At 31.2% G+C, this 20961-nt stretch overlaps 4 protein-coding genes across 9 annotated transcripts; all 4 read right to left on the bottom strand.

Annotated features, from left to right (window-relative positions):
• Positions 1-385: 385 nt before the first annotated feature.
• Positions 386-13387, bottom strand: LOC111413337 (patatin like phospholipase domain containing sws). 6 transcript variants are annotated; one of them, XM_071199275.1, is made up of 22 exons: positions 12135-12336; positions 11907-11988; positions 11635-11849; positions 11400-11586; positions 10972-11327; positions 10666-10917; positions 10422-10610; positions 10158-10366; positions 9774-10029; positions 9563-9719; positions 9347-9508; positions 9059-9291; positions 8823-9002; positions 8608-8763; positions 8433-8552; positions 8189-8375; positions 4747-4863; positions 4080-4196; positions 1200-1411; positions 876-1138; positions 725-824; positions 386-671 (listed from the first exon to the last, which is right to left on the bottom strand). In XM_071199275.1, exons 1-22 carry the CDS (start codon positions 12237-12239, stop codon positions 561-563), a joined length of 3966 nt encoding a protein of 1321 aa, XP_071055376.1. In that variant the 5' UTR covers positions 12240-12336; the 3' UTR covers positions 386-560. The 6 variants fall into 6 exon arrangements, with proteins under 6 accessions (XP_071055376.1, XP_022900033.2, XP_022900032.2 ...); XM_023044265.2 differs by lacking the exons at positions 4080-4196; positions 12135-12336 and adding an exon at positions 13284-13387; XM_023044264.2 differs by lacking the exon at positions 4747-4863.
• Positions 13388-13958: 571 nt separating this feature from the next.
• Positions 13959-16968, bottom strand: LOC111413341 (heat shock protein 70 cognate 3). Its single transcript, XM_023044269.2, has 3 exons — positions 16859-16968; positions 16413-16560; positions 13959-16235 (listed from the first exon to the last, which is right to left on the bottom strand). The coding sequence occupies exons 2-3, from the start codon at positions 16535-16537 to the stop codon at positions 14387-14389; spliced, it is 1974 nt and encodes a 657-aa protein (XP_022900037.2). The 5' UTR covers positions 16538-16560; positions 16859-16968; the 3' UTR covers positions 13959-14386.
• Positions 16969-17343: 375 nt separating this feature from the next.
• LOC111413343 (Porphobilinogen synthase) lies at positions 17344-18857 on the bottom strand. Its single transcript, XM_023044271.2, has 5 exons — positions 18643-18857; positions 18438-18585; positions 18165-18384; positions 17871-18103; positions 17344-17822 (listed from the first exon to the last, which is right to left on the bottom strand). The coding sequence occupies exons 1-5, from the start codon at positions 18756-18758 to the stop codon at positions 17535-17537; spliced, it is 1005 nt and encodes a 334-aa protein (XP_022900039.2). The 5' UTR covers positions 18759-18857; the 3' UTR covers positions 17344-17534.
• Positions 18858-19045: 188 nt separating this feature from the next.
• On the bottom strand, positions 19046-20936 carry LOC111413342 (Folylpolyglutamate synthase 1). The gene is made up of 4 exons (XM_023044270.2): positions 20642-20936; positions 20459-20586; positions 19400-20406; positions 19046-19346 (listed from the first exon to the last, which is right to left on the bottom strand). The coding sequence occupies exons 1-4, from the start codon at positions 20729-20731 to the stop codon at positions 19108-19110; spliced, it is 1464 nt and encodes a 487-aa protein (XP_022900038.2). The 5' UTR covers positions 20732-20936; the 3' UTR covers positions 19046-19107.
• Between the last annotated feature and the right edge of the window lie 25 nt (positions 20937-20961).

Genomic DNA, 20961 nt, shown 5'->3' with positions numbered 1-20961 from the left:
ATCTCAACATCACTAATGTCACTAATGTCACTAACATCACTACCACCACCCAACATTTAGCACAAATATAAGATGTATCTATCACTTATTACGCGAATTAAGTGTTTGTTTGTTTTTCAGTCATTATTTTGCCTCCACAGAAATCGCGTGTTCATAAAAGAATCAAAATTTTTCATATGAAACGAGTTATAAGAAAGTTATTTAAACTGCTGTCAATGCGTGTATTATTGGTTGCCTACATGATGGGGTAAAATGTTTATTTGTCATAAAACATGTATTTTCAAAAATATTCTTTTCATTATTTATAAAGTAGCACCAAGGACGACTTTTAATATAAGAATTATGTATATCAATTTTTTCATGTTTTTCAAAATGATAAAAAAAATGATAACAAATTTTTTTTGTATTAATTTATAGAAAAATACAGAGATCACAAAATCGGTAACTGTAAATATAAATAATAATTAAATTTAGGACTTAAAGTAATAATTTAATGGAAAAAAAATCAAAACTGAAAAATAAATAGTAATTTACAAAATTTTATTGAATTTTTTCCCTTTTCAAGGGTTCATCTTCCTTTTCAAAGTTATATCTAATTCAGTTTCCAACTCATTTTCCGACAATGATAAAGATCCACCTGTTCTACGATGTGCCATCATCGATGTATCGTGCTATAAAACATAATTTTTAATATTTCAATAACTATTTAAAATTAACAACTTACATCTAAAATTCCTACTGAAGGTTCCGAAGCATACCCATGCCCCTCCATATCAGAATCGCAAGATGTATCAGTTGTTGAACCTTCATCATCATCATAAGGTCTACAAAGAAAATGTATTTTTTTGTCTTTATTTCTTATTGGATTTTTTTACCTTGTTATTTGGCAAACCATTTGAGCTAAATCTGTGAAGTTATGTTGATGTTGATCAGCATAATGTTGTTGAATATTAATATTGTCATATTCAGCGTGAAGTTTCACGTAAGGCAATTTCCCGGATTTTAATTGTTCCTCAAAGAATAATTTTCCATGTTGATAACCTACCTCTTTGATTTCATCAAAACTACCAAATTGTAAAGTACGGTATTTATCGATTGGAGGTCGGATGTATTCGCAATAACCACTAGTTTTCACTTCCTATTGATATTAATTAATTAATCGAATTCATTGAAATAAAATCGGAAATTATTGAATTAACCTCTAATTGACGAACACAACTAACGTAAGCTAAACGCGATTGGATATCGGGTAAATTTGGCACTTTAACAGATGAAGTAAAGGGATACCATCGTTTCCATAGTAACCACCATCCCGAAAGATCATCTCCATAATTTGTAAGATCTTGATCGTCAACGGAACCAACATCAATCGCTAAGATGTGGTTAGCACCTAAACTACGCATCACATCCGCTGGGGAAAAAACGTTAATTTATTATTCTTTTCTTTAATATAAAATATAAAATTGTAATGTAGAAGGTGAGTCAAAATTATAAGTATGATAAGCATAATATTCTTCTACATATTATAAAACGGTTGAGGTGTGGAATGCTTTTAACTCTGTGATGATTCTAGAGCCTCGCGCGAAAGTGACCTTGGCGGTTTGAGGGTCTTTGATGTCTTCTTATCCGAGACTTTGTATATTTCCGAAGATAAATAAAGAACGATTTCGCCTCAAATCGGCTTGCGGGCGAGGCGCTGGGTTTGAAGATTTGCTTTATGAACACGAAATCATCAACTTTGGATGATTTTAAAATTTCGCTAATAATAAGCTGCAGTAATAAGCGCCTAATAATACAGGGTGTCTCAGCGAGACCGGTCATTAGACGTTTCTGTGGTTCTGGCCAAAATAAAAAATTGAGAATTCAAACTTAAGTATTATCAATTACGTTCTCTTCGTCTAAAATATTTTCAGTTTTCTAGCAATTCCGGTTATACCGGAAGTCGCCACCTACTTTATTTATTTAAATGGAACACCCTGTATATTTTTACATATTTGGATTTGTCTGTTTTGAAGGTTTATAAATAACTTTACTTTTTGCAATTTGATTCGGCCGTTCTCGAGTTAATCGAATTTTTCTAGAAAAATCTGCTCCAGCGGACATTTGTTCAAAAAATCATAGAACACTCGATTTTTGAGATATCAATTTAGGATTCAGAACATGCTTAAACAACATGATGGAGTATGTTTTGGTGACAAGAACGGCTGTCTAGATCGTTTGGTCACTTTACTATGACACGTTAACTTTTCGAAATTTGGAAGCACTATAACTTCATTTTTTTAAATGGCACCCCCCATATTTTATTACTTAGTCGTCTTCGGCGTCTCATTTTACATCTTTTATACTCCATATGTCCTATGCCTAACATTAATAGTTTGAGAAATAATTAGGGTTTTTTGAAAAATGATCACATATCATATCGATATATCGATATTAACCTAGTGTGCCATGGAAAACAAATGTTTAATGACTTATTGACAAACGTCAAAGTCTGATTTACGTTTTTTGATGCTTGTGAGTCTAAAACCAGATAAAATGTATATTAATAACGTAAATAATGTTTATACAAATAAAGAAATACATAATTTATTTTTTGTGCACGAAAAGTGCGACAAAGTTCTTTGTAGAACTTGCAGAATGTTTAATGAAAATTATCCGCATTTACCTCCGATGACAAAGATAAATTTAAAAGAATAGAAGCAAATTTTTTGCATGTTGGACGAGTTAATCACGTGTTAAACTGACCAAAAAATGTAGTAGATAATGCAACGGAAGAGGTGAATGCCTTGGCTTATTTCGAGCCCAGTCCCAACACCTCAATTCGAGCTGCCAAAGAAGATCTGGGAATCATACTACGAACTTTATCACGCTTTTTATGAATAAAAAATAAATTAAGAATTTCTTGATTTGTGTAAATATTACTTTCGTTATTGTTATCGATTTTAACTCTTTTTAGTACTCATATTAAGGGACATAACAGATAATTATTTGCTCACATGCATCAAGTGACGTAAACAAGTGAGTCTTTGACAAGAACTCATTGAAAAGGCTTGTTTTTCATGGCACACTAGGCTAAATATCCATATGATATGTGTGCATTTTTCAAAAAACCCTAATTATCTCCCAAACTATTAATATTAGGTATGGGCCATATGGGATATAAAAGATGTAGAATGAGACACTGAAGACGACTAAAAAATAAAATATGGGGGGTGCCATTTAAAAAAATGAAGTTATGGTACTTCCAAATTTTGAAAAGTTAACGTGCCATAGTAAAGTGACCAAACGTTCTAGATAACCGTTCTCAGCACCAAAACATACTCCATCATGTTGTTTAAGCATATTCTGAATCCTAAATTGATATCCTAAAAATCGAGTGTTCTCTGATTTTTTGAACAAATGTCTGCTGGAGCAGATTTTTCTAGAAAAATTCGAATAACTCGAGAACGGCAGTATCAAATTGCAAAAAGTAAAGTTATTTATAAACCTTGAAAACAGACAAATCCAAATATGTAAAAATATACAGGGTGTTCCATTTAAAAAAATAAAGTAGGTGGCGACTTCCGGTATAACCGGAAGTGCAAGAAATCTGAAAATATTTTAGTCGAAGAGATCGTAATTGATAATACTTAAGTCTGAATTCTCAAATTTTTATTTTCGCCAGAACCCCAGAAACGTCTAATGACCGGTCTCGCTGAGACACCTGTATAAAAAATAATTCCAAAATACTAAAATAGAAAATTAATTTGTTTTTTTTTTGTTATGAACTTAATCTTCACAAATACTCTCAAAATAAATGCATAATAGATTGTAATAACATAACGCTTAAGCAGTTACTTGCGGGCGAGGATCAATTTGACTCCTCATTTGCTTGTAATATAATTTAACAATTTTATAATATAATATTGACTCACCCTGTAATTTCAAACAATAACCAAAGAAACAACAAATAGTATTTTGATTCTGTATAATTACGTAAATAAATAAATTGCTTACCTACCTCTTTTTTTATATATAACGGATATTGTGACTTTGAGAAGATAAAAAGAAAGTTTTGAAATGATTTTTTATTTTTTTACCTGGTACGTTATTCGTGTAACATCCGTCGACCAGCATATGTCCGTCCAATGGGTCACACATAGGGGGGAAAATCCCAACAATGGACATGCTTCCCCGGACGTACCGCCACAAATTACCTGTGTGGCACATAATATTCTCTTTTTCGAAAAATTTTTATTCAATCAGTTTTTTAAATCAAGAAAACCTACATTATCTACAATTTAATCTAATCGTCCAAATCGAACGACTAATCTAATAGAAATAGATGTATTCTTATCCTTTTGAAACTAAGAATTAAGGAACAAAACTAATTTTTATCTAAATTTGTTTTAAGCCAAACAAAGATTGGTAAAAAAGAAGAAAAGGGGAGAAATGAATGAACTTAATAAACTGCATCAACGAAATAAAAAAATTATGCTTAGAAAATTAATCAACAACCATTATTTTTAATTGTGATTGGTTACCTTCTGAACCCTTATTATTTACTCGATGAAAATGTAGCATTTTATTACACAACGTGTTTCAAAAACTTAAAAACCATCAATTGATATAAACCATAAATTGAAACACTCTGCATAATTTAAAAAATATATAAATCTTACCTTAAAACAAGCAGTTTTTATGGAACGAATTTGACTAAACTTAATTATATTGTTACCTTAATAAACTCTTTTCTCATATTTTTACCTGGTAAGTTATTGGTGTATCCACCGTCGAGTAAGAGATGTCCGTCGCATGGATCGCAGAGTGGTGGCATATAACCCGAGAGGGACATCGAAGACCTCACGTAACGCCATAAAGATCCTGCGAGACACATCCGCACTAAGCTAACATGCCGTCAAATCGAATTATGTATGTACAAATTCTTTTAAATTAATTTACCGCTATTGGTTTTATTTCAAACACAAAAATACAACCGGTTTACATTGGGAACAATTAGGAGTTTGTGGTGGGTTACATTTAACACCGAAAATAAATTATAGATTTATTTTGAATGAAAAATTGATTAAGATTGTTTTAGAATTATCATTGTATTCAAAAGTGCTGTTTTTCTTTTTTTGATAAAATTTTTTGTTAAGCTATGCAACCAAACATACATATAATCGGTGCAAACGTTAATTACCGATTTTTTTTTGTTTTATGTGTGATTTCATGTTAAATGAGACAAAATTATGTTTTTAGTACAATTTTTATCAAACGCCGTTTAAAAAAAATTAATTGTTACGTTAAATCAACATATATAAACTGACCGGCAAAAAAAACCGGCCACTATAAATTAGCCAAAACTTCAAAGCTGGCTTTCTCGCGAACCGCGCATTCGATTTTGATGATTGTTTTTTTGATCGAAAGGTTGATTCTTCGGTAATAATCCTGCGATAGAAATTTTCATTTAGATTTTAATTTGAGCATATACGGGTTGCAAGAACGAGAAAAACTTTTGTTTCTCGAAATTTGTAATACCCTGTGGGGTGCAACTGCTACAGCAGATAGTGTTAACTGGAATCACACGGTAGCCCAATCTTTTCTGAACATCTTGTTTTTTTATTCACTCTATTATCTCTATTACTAACGAAGATGCAGTGTTTTAAAGCGAACGCCTGTAAAAACAAGACAAACAAGCATCAACAAAGCTAAGGTGGCGCGCAAGGTAGCGTATGTCATTTGTTTCGAATAGTAAATTGACAGTTGTTAAAGATTTTTACAGTCTTTTAACATAATAACAATCCCGTTGTCAGTAACTGATGTTGCGGCTATTGTTACTTTAATTGAGGATGGCAAAAGTCAGCAATACGTTGCCCATACGTTGGGTGTACCCTGAACAACAGTTCAGGATGCCTGGAACCAATATGTGGAAACAGGAAATTTCACTAGGCGGCAAGGTTTCGGTAGAAGACGACTGACAACAGCAGTTGATGACCGATTTATTGTTCTAAACACTCTGAGGAATTTTAGAACGACAGCTATAGAAACTCGGCATCGTCTTCAGATGGTGCGTGGGGTTGACGTAAGTGAAAGAACTATTCATCGAAGACTTGATAAAAGTGATCTGACTGCAAGAAGACCTGCCAAAAGACCTCGGCTGCTCCAGAGACATCGGCGAGCACGTCTTCAATTTGGGCGCGTACGTATGAATTAGGGAATGGAACAATGGGGTAAGGTGCTCTTCACTGACGAGTCCCGATTTTGTCTCCGGTCACCTGATGGTCGAGAGTGAGTGTGGAGACGTCGTAATGAAAGGTTTGCGACCTGCACCATTTCGGAAAGAGCACCTTTCCATGGAGGTTCTATTCCCATTTTATTGGTGACGGATTCATGCTAATTCATGACAATGCGCGACCGCACGTAGCACGTGTGGTTAACGAATATCTTGATGAAGTAGGGTATTGAACGGATAGAGTGGCTCGCGTGTAGCCCGGACCTTAACCCTATCGAATATCTTTGGGACCAACTTGAGAGAACCTTCAAGAGTTACAAATTGCTTTTGAAGAAGAGTTTGCCGCAATTGCTCACTGACATCAACGACACGCACCATTTGAAGACGACACCGAGCTTCTACAGCTGTCGTTCTACGATTGCTTAGAACAATAAAACGGTCATCAGCTACTATTGTCACTAGTCTTGTTTTCACAGGCGATCGCTTTAAAATACTGCATCTTCGTTAGTAACAGAGATAATAGAGTGAATAAAAAAACAAAATGCTCAGAAAAGATTGGGCTACCATTTGATTCCGGTTAACACCCTCTGCTGTAGCAGCTGCACCCCATAGGGTATTACAAATTTCGAGAAAAAAAGGTTTTCTCATTCTTGCACCCCGTATATGCTCAAATTAATATCCGAATAAAAATTTCTATCGCAGGATTATTACAGAAGAATCAACGTTTCGATCAAAAAAAGAATCATCAAAATCGAATGAGTGGTTCGCGAGTAAGCCAGCTTTGAAATTGTGGCTACATTTTGGTGGCCGGTTTTTTTTGCCGGTCAGTGTACATTCTGCCAGTAAGGTTTATTTTGACACACCATAACCTAACGTTAGCCATAACCTAAGTATCAGCCACTATCTGCAACTGTCCCATCATACACAGAGTAGATAAGATATCAGAAATCTTCGTTCAGCAGAAATTTACAATAAACTGAAATCTGCTATCCCAAACCTGTGCAGGAAAGAAACCAACAATATCCATGATATGGAATATAATATCAGAAAATTCGTTCATACAAAGATCTTAAATCGGTTGTTGAAGTTGGTAATGTAATAGGAAGGGAAATGGCCAGCAGAAAAAAATGGCCAGATTTTCAACACTTATATCAAGGTTTTTTGAACCAGCCTGTATATATTTTAATTATCAAGTTATCTCAGATTGAAAACTATTAGTTGTTAAATGACCAAGAGATTGTTAGTTATACTAAAATTAAACATTATTTTATCCCAAGCACCAATTTAAAAAATTGCAGGATGATTCAATTAGGTTAAGTCGAATTATTTAACTCCCTTCATTTAGTCATCTAGCTGAATCACCCTGTATAGCAAAGTTACTTAATGTGTATCTAAAAACAATAAAAAACACTCCTTTGTAATGAAGCACAAAATACTATACCTTAATTTATTAATCGGCATGCCCCATTTATAAAACGCTATAGCATTGCTAACCAAAAAAAGTTCTAAAATTCTAATTAAATTTTTGAGAATAATTACCTTTTGCTATTTATTTTAGCGAAAATCTTAATCCGATACAGCACCATTTGAATGACAATGAAACGTATTTTAATTTAATTAAAAGAACGGCCCACGAAAATTTTTTTAAATGAACACAATGCATGTAAAAAATGCGGGACAGTGCTCACCAAAATAAATAAATTAATAATTATTGTATTATTAACCCCATGAAATTGGTTAGAATTGTGCAAAACATTTAGATAGAGAAAAAGAGAGGTCAACCAATCACAATATTAATGAAAAAAAAAAAATCATGGGCATATGCAATCCAGGAAGAACGAACTTTTTGTGTTTTACAATATGGGATTTGGATGTTAGAAAAAGCATGGGTACAAAAGCGTATAGCCAGTAGTTAATTTTTAGAAGGAAATCACAAACCAAAAAGAACGAAGATAATGAAAAATAAAAACGTACCATGTTGATGTATTCGCATACAAGAAGCCGTTATATCAGTAGTTATCGTAAAATAGGGCAACCATAAATCTTCTATGTAAGTTTCATTAAATGTACCCTTTATTGTTTGATTGAAATCTCTTCCACTGAACATGGAGGTCATTGGATAAGTTAAATCTAAGATCTGTCTCCACCATTGAGTCATTTTCTAAATAATTTAAAAATAATAGTAACATTTAATATTTTGTTTTGAGATGGATATTACCTTGGACCATTCTCTAGCTTTTTGTGTAACTGTTGTAATATTTCTTTCCTGGCACCATAAAGCTCCCATGAAAGCTCCTATACTAACACCACCTACCATATCAATAGGAATACCAGCTTCCTGAATTCAACATTTCTTTAAATTAAATTAACTTAAACATCAATTGGAAATTAACCTGTATTGCTTTAATCATTCCGACATGTGCTGAACCTCTAGCACCACCTCCTCCTAAAACTAACCCAACAGAAGTTCCAGTTAACCACCTCGCAAGTCTTGAAAAATCTGAATGTATATTTGGTTCCGACATACAAACTTTTCCGTATAATTCATTCTAAAAAAAATTAAAATAAAAAAGCACTTCATTTTAACGATCTTTCTTAAATATCTTACAATTCGATACATTGATTTTCTTGAAAACATTCTTTTCGGACATAAAATATGATGATGAGATTGCACCCAAGAGCGCATATTACGCCAAGCTATGGTGTTATGGGGTTTTGAACCATCGCTATGAAGGAGAACTAATTCTTTTTGAGTTCTCATAGCAATCCTTTCAACTTCTCTTTCAACCTAAATAAAAAATAATGAACAATTAATGAATTCGATGGTAAAACAATTAGTATTACTTTTCCTAAACATGGTTCTCTTGAACCTAACCCCACAATTAAAATACAATCGGCTTGTCTAATGCATCGTTGCGTCCATAAACTGTATGTTAAATCGCATTGATACAACGAGATTTTATGTTGATCTTCTTGTTGAGCCAACCAAGACGTGAGTCGGTATTCGTTGCTCGGATCCATTATGGTTGCACCTAATGTTTTTTTAATCACATCCGATGTCAGTCTTAATGTTGGACCTAAAAAATAAGGTGTATTAACTTATATTGTAGAAATTTCTTTTAGATAATATACCAATTACTGTTAAACAATGATATAATTCGTAAGTAAAAGCCGTAAGGGGTACATCATCCGAAACGGCAACAATAGCTACTGTTGAAAAGTTCGATTGCGTCGGTCGACTATCAACGGCTGATTTACCTTGAGAAATATGTATATTTTGTTTTTGCCATGAACCTAAAAAAAGTTTAATTAATTTTAATTAACAAAATACATTAATATTTAATTTACCCAGTATTCTATGTCCTAATAAATCGATTAACCTAGTAACAACAATCGGAAATCTTAACTTAATAGCATTGAATAATCCCTCTGGTAATTTAGCAAGTTCGGAATCTCGCACTCCGATTACTGTTGTGCCTCTTTTTGTATGTGTAACCATTTCAACCTCAAAAAAAAATAATTATTAAATTGTATACATTAAAAAATTATAAATGATTACAATTCCAATAAGATCTCCTTTTCCGTATTCAGCTACAACCTCTTTCTTTTCATTCTCGTGCGTTATAACCGATCGAAGCCGACCGGAAAGTACCAAAAACGTTGAATCGCTATCTTCATCTTGACGATAAATCGCTCTTCCGGATTCTAAGAAAACCCAATCTAATGCGAAATCAACTTGACGTACAAAAGGGGAAAGATGTTGAACTACCATATAAGCGATTTTTAATACTAATTTAGGATGATCTTTCATTAAACTAAAAAGTTTTAAAAAAAATTGAGGTTATGTTTGTTTCTTAGCGACATCTATTATTGAAATAGTCGAACTAATCAAAAAAATTAAATTAACCTAAAAATATTTTTTTAAATACATATAATTTTTTACCTATAGCAATTATCTTTTGAAATACTAGCAATTTTTGAATTATGTTTAGCTTTAACAGCGAAAAAACTAGGTTCGCCCGCAATAACAGCTAAACCACCAACAATTTCACCAGGATGCGCTGTAAACATTAAAACTTCATCATCTTCGCGGTCAGATTGCTTTTGCACTGCTATAATAGAACCAGTTACCACATAAAGTAAAGCTACATCCTAAAAAATAAATGCAAACAAATCAAATTTATTAGTCACATTCTTTTTTGCTCACTTTAACTGAGTCTTGTTTTAGTAAGTACGTTCCAGCCGTAACATCTTTAATATCTATTTTTCCCTGTAAAATTGTATCGCTACTCAAACCCAACTCTTTCATAAAACCTTCAGTTGCGATGGATCGAACAAGTTCTTCATCCATTATATCGGGTACGGAGTGTTTCCTTTTTTGAAATGAAGGCGTTTGCTAAAAACATTAATAAATAGATAAACTGATTGGGGATTATTAAAGCGATACTAACAGAACTAGTTGGGGCTGATCCTGAATCTGATATCAAATCCAAATTACCAATGTTTGGTTTTTCAACTGTTGATTTACTTCTTTTATGTGATAAAAGAAGGGGGGAAGTTTGATAAATAGTATTTGCTGGGACAAATTGTGAAAGATCAGCGGGTTGTTGATTTATTGTTTCTAAGACTGATTCTTCTTTGGATTTTGTTCGAACTTTGGACGGAGAAGCGGATAATGTACCCGATATAACTCTTTTTCTATTCTAAAAAAGAGAACACATAATAATTGAATTAATTTTTTTGATTCTTAAACTAACCAAACCAACTAATTCAGAAGTTAACCCCAAATATTGATGTAAAGTGGTAAAAGTTACTCTTTGTAAACGTAACATAATAACTTGCATAACTCGAACGAAAATTTCTGGGTTTTCTTTGAATATTTCTTGAAAACCTAGCATTGGTAGTTTTAAAATCGTTGAATTTTCTAAAGCTTTAGCTCCAATTGTTTTATAACAACTTGGTATTTCCATTAAAACCTCAATAAAACTTAAAAGTGAGGCAATAGTATCACCAGGCCTACAGATTTTTAAATTTAGCATTGCATTATCAGCTCCCATTATATAAACGTTTACTTTTCCACTTTGAATAACATACACATTATCATCAACATCACCTAATAAAAGAAATAATAATAAAAGAAAGTTATGATGGATAAAACTTTCTCAAATTACAAAATATTACTCACCTTTTTTAAATAAAAAAGATCCAGCTTTCAAATCAATTATTTCAGCAAATTTACATAATTTTAAAAACACCGGTTTTTCAAAATGACCAAATATTCTTATACTTTGTAGTATGTACAAAGCATCAGGGGGTAAACGATCATCGCTTAATACATCTTCTTGCAAGTATTCAGGGGGTGGTTCTAAAACCTATAAAGTAATTTAATAATAAATTTCATATTCAAGGTCATAACTAACCTTTAATTGTTCAGTATCAGTTTCTTTTTTTAATTGGAGTAAGCGCCTCGCAAATTTCATAACCATTTTTCGTTTTTTTCCTTGACCCGAGTTTCGTACTTGCCCTGAAATAGATCTAACCTTTCTCAACATCTTTCGACCATAAAACAAAGCTTTGTCTCTTTTCCGAAACCTGGATGGAGTTTGTCTCATTAAATTTTCTTTCACTATCACTTCTAAAAAATATGAGTATTTTTTAATTACGAACCTTTTATTTAGCCATTGATGTATACCTTGTTTGTGCCATCGTTTTACAATTATAACAGTTACTATAAGGGCCACTAAGAATATAACAATCAATGCGATATGAACGGGCTATAAGAAAAAAAGGTATTTATAAATAATTAATAAAGTAAAAACGACACGTGTGTAGGAACGTGAAAAATAAATCTCGTAACTCGTGTGCGTAAACAATATCAAGGATAAGGAATGTTTTTTTTTGTGGGGGGTATGCAGAATACCTCGTAGGATTCCTTTACGTTACTGTAAATATCTCCACCCCAGGTGAAACCAAGTAAAGTTCCAAACCTGCTGTTTATGTTAGTCATTAAATTTATGACATCCATTTTATACAAACGCGACACAAAAACATCATTTGAACGGAACACACACAATGCGCTCTGTGTCACTTGACAATTCCGGATTAATTTGATTTTTCAATGAAACAGAACTACCAACCCATTTTTATTTTTAATTTATTTTATTCTAAAATTTTAATAATTATACGAAAACTAATATGTTAAAATTAATTATTAATTATTTTATTTATTTATTTAAGTTATAAAATTAAAAATAGATATAAATACTAATGAATGTGTAATGAATTAAACTTAAAGTCAATACTACCAACTATTTCAACTTTTTGTCTATGTTGTGTATTGTGTAATTAATTAAAACGTTAATTAATGTAAAATCTTTTTATTTTTCAATCAATTTAATTTTTTCCGTCAAATAAATTTAAGTAATTATTAGTAAATAATTTAAATTAAGAAAAAATGTTTTGATTTAATTTGATTTGACAGATGACACACAAAAGATGTCAATTACGTTTATAAACAATTTAAACATTTAACGATATTTTTAAACTAATTTAATTGACAACATCAAGAAATACCACCCACTCAGAATTAACCATGCCCGAAACACCCACGTAAAAATATCTTGAAGAAACAACCGTTAAAGTCCAAATAACATTGAACACTGAACATTAGGATTAGTGTTTTGCCAAGTAAGTTTATTTATAATCTTTGATTCTTAGACAAAAGTATTTATTTATTTTTAGACGGTCTTTATGAACTTACATGGACACTATTTATATTTTATTTCTATTTAAAGAGGATAATTGTTGAATATGTTGGGTTGCCGATATGTCAAAAAAAATATTTGAAGATGAAAAGGAAATGTTTTAATTTAATCAAGTTGATCTTGATATTGTAATCTTATTGAAAGGATTTATAAAGTTTACAATGATGAATTAAAACAATTATATCACTTTTTAGGTAGATTTACAAACTGTAAGAAATAGAAGAGGTTAAAATTTGTATATATTGGATAATTTTTGTAAGTATTTTATGTTTGACTTAAATTATTTTGATTACTACAATACTTACATTAAACATACTTGTTTATACATAAAGATGGATACCTATAATGAGATATAACCAATCACAACTGTACTAGATAATGTTCGAACTGAGAATAAACAATAATTACTTTAATCAAACAAAGAAAGATAATGATTCATTATTAGAGGACATAAAGATCGTTAATAAAATAAAGGAAGGGATCAATAATAATGTATTTATAGATGTTTAATTTACAATTTCCCTTGATATTTTTATAAGAAAGCAAAAAGTTTCTTTAGTAATAATTGAGATGACGAAATTGAAATTTAAGTGAATATTCCTTTTTTTAGAACAAGTACTCGCCTTTTTCAATCGAATTAGTTACACATATTTTTCTTTATTCACATAATTATTTAAAATCAACAGCGCCATCTTTTATTTTAAAGACGAATTAAATTCAGTTTAAATTTTTAATTAATATATTTTTAATTTGTTCAATATTTATAATAATTTATATCTTATAACAAATTAAAATAATTAATAAGCTTTATTTAGTATATAATAAATAAAGTATAAACACAAATTTTTTTGTAAGTAGGCAAATTTTCCCAAATATTTATTAACTAATTAGCAATAGACAAATAATTAAATAATAAAAATTTGTTCTCTCGTTCAAATAATCTTGATGGTATTAAATGAAGTGGAATTAAAACAAAATCATATTTTTAATGATTTTTTTATTGAAAAAAGAACTATGGTACCCCAAATATTAGAATACTTCATTTTTATTTTATTGTAGCGTTTTCATCATCTTTAAAAACATTAACGCACGCTAATATTTGATGTAGACAACATGAAATAAATAAATACTCAGCGAAATCCGCACATTACCAATGAATCCATCAAAAAACAAAAAAAAACTGAATAAAAGTAGTAATTACAACAGTAGGAAGAACATAAAAAGAATTGATATTCTTTAATTATTACAATTTTTGCCTGGGAAAAGACTAAAACAAGATTTATATCACTGTAGCACTCACACAAACGCAACGGTTTCATCATTTTCGGAACACATTGTCTTTAATTCATTAATTATTAAGTTTTACTAAAAAAAAAGTTCAGTCTTATGCTGTTTTCGACCAAATTATTTATAATTCATCCTTGAGGTCTTCATCATCTCCTCCACTTGGTGGCGGTGGTGGTCCACCAGCTCCTTGGTACAGCTTCGCAATAATAGGTTGTACGACATCCTCTAATTCTTTCTTTTGCTTCTTGTATTCTTCGGCTTCTGTATCTTGATTTTCATCCAACCATTTAATTTTTTCATCGATAGCTTCTTCCATTTTCGTTTTTTCATCATCGGAAACTTTTGAGCCCAATTTTTCTTTATCTTGTAATTGATTTTTTAATGAATATGCATAACTTTCCAATTCATTTCTAGCTTCGACGCGTTCCTTTAATTTTTTGTCTTCATCTGCGAATTTCTCAGCATCTTTAATCATTCTATCAATATCTTCTGGTGTTAATCTGTTTTGGTCGTTGGTGATAACGATTTTCTCACGATTTCCGGTGCCTTTATCTTCAGCAGATACTTGAAGAATACCGTTTGCATCGATTTCAAAGGTAACCTCTATTTGTGGGATACCTCGCGGTGCTGGAGGAATTCCAGTTAAATCGAATTTTCCCAATAAATGGTTATCTTTGGTCATTGGGCGTTCACCTTCGTAAACTTGAATAGTTACGGTGTGTTGGTTATCAGCAGCTGTTGAGAAAATTTGAGATTTCTTTGTTGGAATGACGGTGTTTCTTGGAATAAGTTTTGTCATTACTCCACCGACAGTTTCGATACCCATAGTTAATGGATTTACATCTAAAAGAACGATAGCGTCGGTGTCTTGTTCACCGGAAAGAACACCAGCTTGAACAGCAGCGCCATAAGCTACAGCTTCATCTGGATTAATGCCTCGGGAAGGTTCTTTTCCACCAAAGAATTCTTTCACCAGTTGTTGTACTTTTGGAATACGAGTTGATCCTCCTACTAAAACGATTTCATCAACATCTTTTTTATTCATATCAGCATCTTCTAAAACTTTTTGAACCGGTTTCATGGTTGATCTGAACAAATCCATGTTTAATTCTTCAAATTTTGCTCTGGTGAGAGTTTCAGAGAAATCATCACCTTCGAAGAACGATTCGATTTCAATTCTGACTTGGTGACTTGATGATAAAGCTCTTTTAGCTTTTTCAACTTCACGGCGTAATTTTTGTACAGCTCTGTTGTCTTTACGGATATCTTTACCCTTCTTTTTCTTATACAATTTAATGAAATGATCCATAACTCTTTGATCGAAATCTTCACCTCCTAAATGTGTATCTCCATTGGTAGCAACGACCTCAAAAACTCCATTATCAATGGTTAAAAGTGATACATCAAAGGTACCACCGCCCAAATCGAATACTAAAACATTCTTTTCACCATCTTTTTTATCTAAACCATAAGCAATTGCGGCAGCTGTTGGTTCATTAATAATTCTCATAACATTTAAACCAGCGATAACTCCAGCATCTTTTGTTGCTTGTCTTTGAGCATCGTTAAAGTATGCGGGGACCGTTACAACAGCGTGGGTTACTTTTTTGCCTAAGTATGCTTCGGCGGTTTCTTTCATTTTACCTAATACCATGGCGGAAATTTCTTCAGGGGCGAAAGTTTTGTCACCTTGACTCGTTGAAACTCTGATATGTGGTTTGGAGTTTTTCTCAATAACTCTAAATGGGAAGAATTTGAGATCATGTTGGACGTTTGAATCGGACCATTCACGCCCGATTAATCGTTTTGCATCGAAAACGGTGTTTTCGGGATTGGTTGTTAATTGATTCTTTGCGGCGTCACCAATTAAACGTTCACCTTCCGCGGTAAAAGCTACGTAGGATGGGGTTATACGGTTTCCTTGATCGTTGGCAATGATTTCCACACGACCATTTTTATAAACGCCGACGCTGAAAAAAGATTCACAAGAAAATTTAAACCTAATACATTTTTTTAGGTTAGATTAGGTGACAGATATCAGATTTACTTTATTAGGTTAGATTAAAGTGGACAGATGTCAAATTATTTTGCTTGTCTTTGTTTAAATTAAGTAAATTAATTTTTTTTTAATAAAAATAAAATCTTACCATGAATAAGTTGTTCCTAAATCAATACCGATAACTGTACCAACATCATCCTTTTCTTTCTTATCTTCTTTAGCCCTAACGGAGGCCAAGACGCAAATTGCGCCCAGTAAAAATGGTAATCGCATTTTCGAATTGATTCTCTATTAATCTAGAAGATGCAAGAAATAAATCCAACTTAAAACGTGATACATCATACGTGGTATATCATAACGGTTCTTTGACACGTCAACAATAATTATACCCTATTTTGAGTCAATTTTGCGCAAATTTTAACTAAAATCTTATAAAAAGCAATACATTTTAATCTCAATTAATTTAAAAACGATAAATTGAAGTTTAATTCTTTCAATATGCCGGCTATGTGAACCGGTATTTCTTTAAAACTACGTAAAATATTAAAATTATCACCATAAATTAAAACAAACATAAATTTGAATATAACTTACCAATTTCGTGTGTTTTATAATGATAAATGTGAAACGATTAACACGTTTAAGTTATTCAAATATCTTAAACACTTCCCTTTGACGCTAGGATTCGATGAACTGACGACTTCTGAAGTTCGCGCAGAATATATGTATAGAGTTTGTCGTGTTTGCTCGTTATTGGTTAAAATTTAAACTTGCCGCATTTTCATTGGTCGAATCTGTCCTAGTTGGCCGAATGTGATTGGCACACGTAGGAATATGGAAAATGATGCAAAGTGATCATAGTAGATGTAAAGGAAGTTTCGAGTGACGTGTTTCCAGAACGTTTTCAAAATTTTCTAGATAATCTTTATCTTTTTCTTTTTTTAAGAATTTTTTAAATTATTTATTGTGATGCAATGAAATTGCTAAATGCAAGTTGAGTAAACAAAATTTTATTAATCAACAATTTTTTTTTAGTTAACCTACTTAAAAAAATTTGCTGTTGAAAATAAACAAGTGTATATTTATTAAATATTTATTTTTTCATTGTGCTACAAAAGTTTATTCCTTAAATTTCCAAAAATTTGATTCGAAAGTTATAAACTAATTGACATAAAGATACCTAACCTCAAAATGACACCAAATTTTTACACCGAAAAAGTACACATACAAAAGAAAATTATAATATGTTGTAGTCAAGATGATTTTTTTGTTAATATTTGCTTTTAAGACTTAACCAATCCAAAATTAAAGGTGTAAAATAAGTAATAATAACATCGCCACCGGCTCTCCTCATACCACACAAAATCTCCATTAACGCATCTTTTAAATCAAAAGCACCATTTTTAGCCGCATGATACAACATAGCATATTCCCCAGAAACTTGATAAACAAACATAGGATGATGAGGAAATTCAGTTTTTAAGGACTGTACCAAGTCTAAATAAGCTAAACCGGGTTTTACCATCAACATATCAGCACCATTTTGAACATCTCTCGCCTAAAATGTCTGTAATATTAATGTATTTTAAAACATAATGAAACATACCGTAGCTCGATGAGCTAACCCTTTGCTACAACTTGGTAATTGATATCTTTTTCTATCACCAAATGATGGTTTTGAGTGTGCTGCATCTCTAAATGGACCATAAAAAGTTGACGCGAATTTAGCGCTATATGAAAGTACAGCAACTTTATTACTTATTCCATGTTCGACTAATGAATCCTTTATGGCTATAATTCGGCCGTCCATCATATCGGAAGGTGCTAACATATGTGCGCCTAATAAAAATAGAATACAAGTATAAATAATTTTTTTTAATATAAAAAAGATGTTTGTAACCTGATTTAGCATATTTTAAGGCAACTTCTGCGATTCTTTTGATACTTTTTGGGTTATTTATAGTTCCATCAGAATCTAAAACACCGCAATGACCATGTGAGGTGTACCCGCAAAGACAAACGTCGCAAGCTATCGTTAAATCAGGAAACCAAGTTCTTAATAAAGGTAAACATCGAACTATTGGGTTTCGATCACTGTCAGCACTTGAACCAACTTCATCCTTAAATGAAACGATTAATTCGCTTCACATAATAATAATCACATATTTTTTACCTTAGGTAGTTTATCTAAAACTCCAAATAACAAAACCGATTTTAATCCAAGTTTAATTAAAGGTTCTAAATGTATTTTAAGTTGATTGATACCCATGCGATTAATTCCGGGCATACTTCCAATTGGTTCTAAACCATCATCATTTTCCCTTTTTATTAATAAAATCATGATTATTAATTTATTTTAAAATTATAGCGGAACTTACATAATAAAAACTGGGTACATTAAATTGTGAGCCCCAATTTCAGTTCCCGAAGACTGCCAAGTTCTTAGAGTGGAATTAAAATAACCCCCTTGCAAAATATTTAATTTATCCATCATGAAATGTACAAGACTAATTAATAATTCAATAGATTTATAAGCTTTTAAACTTTTCAATCAGCAAGTCATCGACATTTATTGGAAATCTAACCTCAATTTTGGTTAAGTAATAAATTATTTTAGATAATAAAGTGCAAGGTCAATATTAAGTTTAATCTCTTATACTTGTTTATAGAATAAATTTTGTATTTAGAAAGTTATTAAAAACAAATTTAATTTAAATAATTAAAAAATATATATATAACAAAGTGGCGCCATCTCTTGACGAGGTAATTAAGTTTATAATATTTATAATGAAAGTATATTTTAAAAATAATTTATAAAAATAGAGATTTTTAACTAATAAAGGTTAATGTTTCAATTCAGGATCTAACACTTCCAAAGCAGCTCCCATTAAATGTAAAGATCCAGTGACTAAACAATCATATTCAAACAAACTGATATAATTTAAAGCATTTAAAACATTGGGCATAATCAAAACGTTGCTTTCAATGATTTTTTTATTATTATTTTCTAATAATTTTAACCAAGCTTCTTTATTCTGTTGGCATTTATCGGCGTAATAAGATGAAGGAGAGACGTAATTATCTAAAATAATAACAATTTAACATAAAATTAAAACCAAAAACAAATTTAATTACTTGGTGAATGTGAAATTCCTGAAATATTCGGAACAAAAATAACCACATCAAAATCAATAGTAATTAAAATTCCTAATAACTTTTCAATATCTCTTTGACCAATCATATTAAAAATTAAAGCTTTTTCTCTGTGGGATTTAAAAGATTTCGATTCAAACCATTTTTTACAAATTAACATACTTTCGGCTGTATGTGCTCCATCCAAAAATAAGGTAGATTTATTTTTTTTAAAGATCTGATATCGTCCAGGCCAAGATGTTTGTGCAAGACCTTTCACTGTTGAGCATGATGAAGCAAATTCATCCAAATCCATTTTATTACCTTGATTTTGTTGTATCCAAGAATGTGATAAAACCACAGCTAAGGATGCATTCAAATTAATTACATCTGGATATGCATTAAGTAAATTTGATTCTTTCAAAAACGGTTCAATTATTTTGAAACTTCCTGCTCCTCTTTCTTTGCTTCTTTCCATTAAAATGTTTATTGCGTTTATTAGTTGTGGGACTGTAAAAACATTAGAATTTTTTTTTATAATTCCTGCTTTATGCCAAGCAATTTCTTCTATTGTTTCACCCAAAAGGTTTGTGTGATCAATTCCTAGAGAAGTTATCCCAACAACTGGTACATTTGACACAACATTTGTTGTATCAAATTCACCCCCAATTCCAACTTCCATAATTGCAACATCAACTTGTTCTTTTAAAAAAACTTCAAAAGCCATAATTGTTAAAAATCGGAAATAAGCTAACGGAACATTTTGAGGTGTATTTAAAATTGAATAAATTTTCCAAAAATATTGCGTAAATTTCTCGTGAGATAAAGGTACTCCATTTATTCTTATTCGTTCTCTAACTTCCATTAAATGAGGTGATGAATAAAATCCAGTTTTAAAACCATGGTGTCTTAAAATACTTTCTGTGTAAGCACACGTAAAACCTTTACCTTTTGTACCAGCCACATGGATTATTGATAATTTATTTAAATCATTTTTATTAATACCAATTCTATTTAAAAAATAAAAATTAAATATAAAATTAAAACTTATCACTAACTTACTTTGCTAATAACTTTTTTGTATGAACTATAGTTCTATTAAAATCTTCTTCATATGATGACTTTTGATAAGATCTACTTCGAATATAAGCTGCATTACTTTGTAAGCTGTTTAAAGCTATAATTGCTTCCTAAAAATGTATTTCCTTTATTTGGGTTATCATCAAAATTTAAATCCAAACTTACATCATATTTATCCATAACTCTAAGAACGCTAGTTTTCGTACTTAAGCATCTATTAAATAAACTTAATATAGACGTGTTTAAATAACTCATTTACACCAAAATAAAAAGGTTTAGAATAAACCACATGTTAGCGTTTTATCGAGAATTGTGAAAGTGATTTGAAAACAACTCAAGCAATTCGATGACGTACATTAATACCAATGCGATTATTTTAGATAATTTACTTAATCACAGTATTGCATAATTTTAATTAAAGCCTTTTTGTATTTGGTAAAAGTGAGGTTAACTAATCAAACGTCCCATTTAAGCGGGAAAATTTT

Source organism: Onthophagus taurus, chromosome 10, assembly GCF_036711975.1.
Source record: "Onthophagus taurus isolate NC chromosome 10, IU_Otau_3.0, whole genome shotgun sequence".
In the NCBI taxonomy this organism is placed as follows: domain Eukaryota; kingdom Metazoa; phylum Arthropoda; class Insecta; order Coleoptera; family Scarabaeidae; genus Onthophagus; species Onthophagus taurus.
The sequence above is the reverse complement of the archived record's forward strand: the minus strand, read 5'-3'. Positions and strand labels throughout refer to the sequence as shown.

What these genes read in the sequence shown, in the direction of transcription:
- LOC111413337 (XM_071199275.1), bottom strand. Translation starts at nt 12,239, where the DNA reads ATGGATGTCATAAATTTAATGACTAACATAAACAGCAGGTTTGGAACT. An exon ending in TAAAACAAGACTCAGTTAAA is followed by an intron (nt 10,367 to 10,421) that starts GTGAGCAAAAAA and finishes TTTATTTTTTAG; the next exon opens with GATGTAGCTTTACTTTATGT. An exon ending in GAATGATTAAAGCAATACAG is followed by an intron (nt 8,553 to 8,607) that starts GTTAATTTCCAA and finishes TGTTGAATTCAG; the next exon opens with GAAGCTGGTATTCCTATTGA.
- LOC111413343 (XM_023044271.2), bottom strand. Translation starts at nt 18,758, where the DNA reads ATGATGGATAAATTAAATATTTTGCAAGGGGGTTATTTTAATTCCACT. An exon ending in ATGTACCCAGTTTTTATTAT is followed by an intron (nt 18,586 to 18,642) that starts GTAAGTTCCGCT and finishes ATTAATAAAAAG; the next exon opens with GGAAAATGATGATGGTTTAG. An exon ending in CTTAAAATATGCTAAATCAG is followed by an intron (nt 18,104 to 18,164) that starts GTTACAAACATC and finishes TATTTTTATTAG; the next exon opens with GCGCACATATGTTAGCACCT.
- LOC111413341 (XM_023044269.2), bottom strand. Translation starts at nt 16,537, where the DNA reads ATGCGATTACCATTTTTACTGGGCGCAATTTGCGTCTTGGCCTCCGTT. An exon ending in TTAGGAACAACTTATTCATG is followed by an intron (nt 16,236 to 16,412) that starts GTAAGATTTTAT and finishes ATCTTTTTTCAG; the next exon opens with CGTCGGCGTTTATAAAAATG.
- LOC111413342 (XM_023044270.2), bottom strand. Translation starts at nt 20,731, where the DNA reads ATGAGTTATTTAAACACGTCTATATTAAGTTTATTTAATAGATGCTTA. An exon ending in GAGTTATGGATAAATATGAT is followed by an intron (nt 20,587 to 20,641) that starts GTAAGTTTGGAT and finishes ATACATTTTTAG; the next exon opens with GAAGCAATTATAGCTTTAAA. An exon ending in ACAAAAAAGTTATTAGCAAA is followed by an intron (nt 20,407 to 20,458) that starts GTAAGTTAGTGA and finishes TTTTTTAAATAG; the next exon opens with AATTGGTATTAATAAAAATG.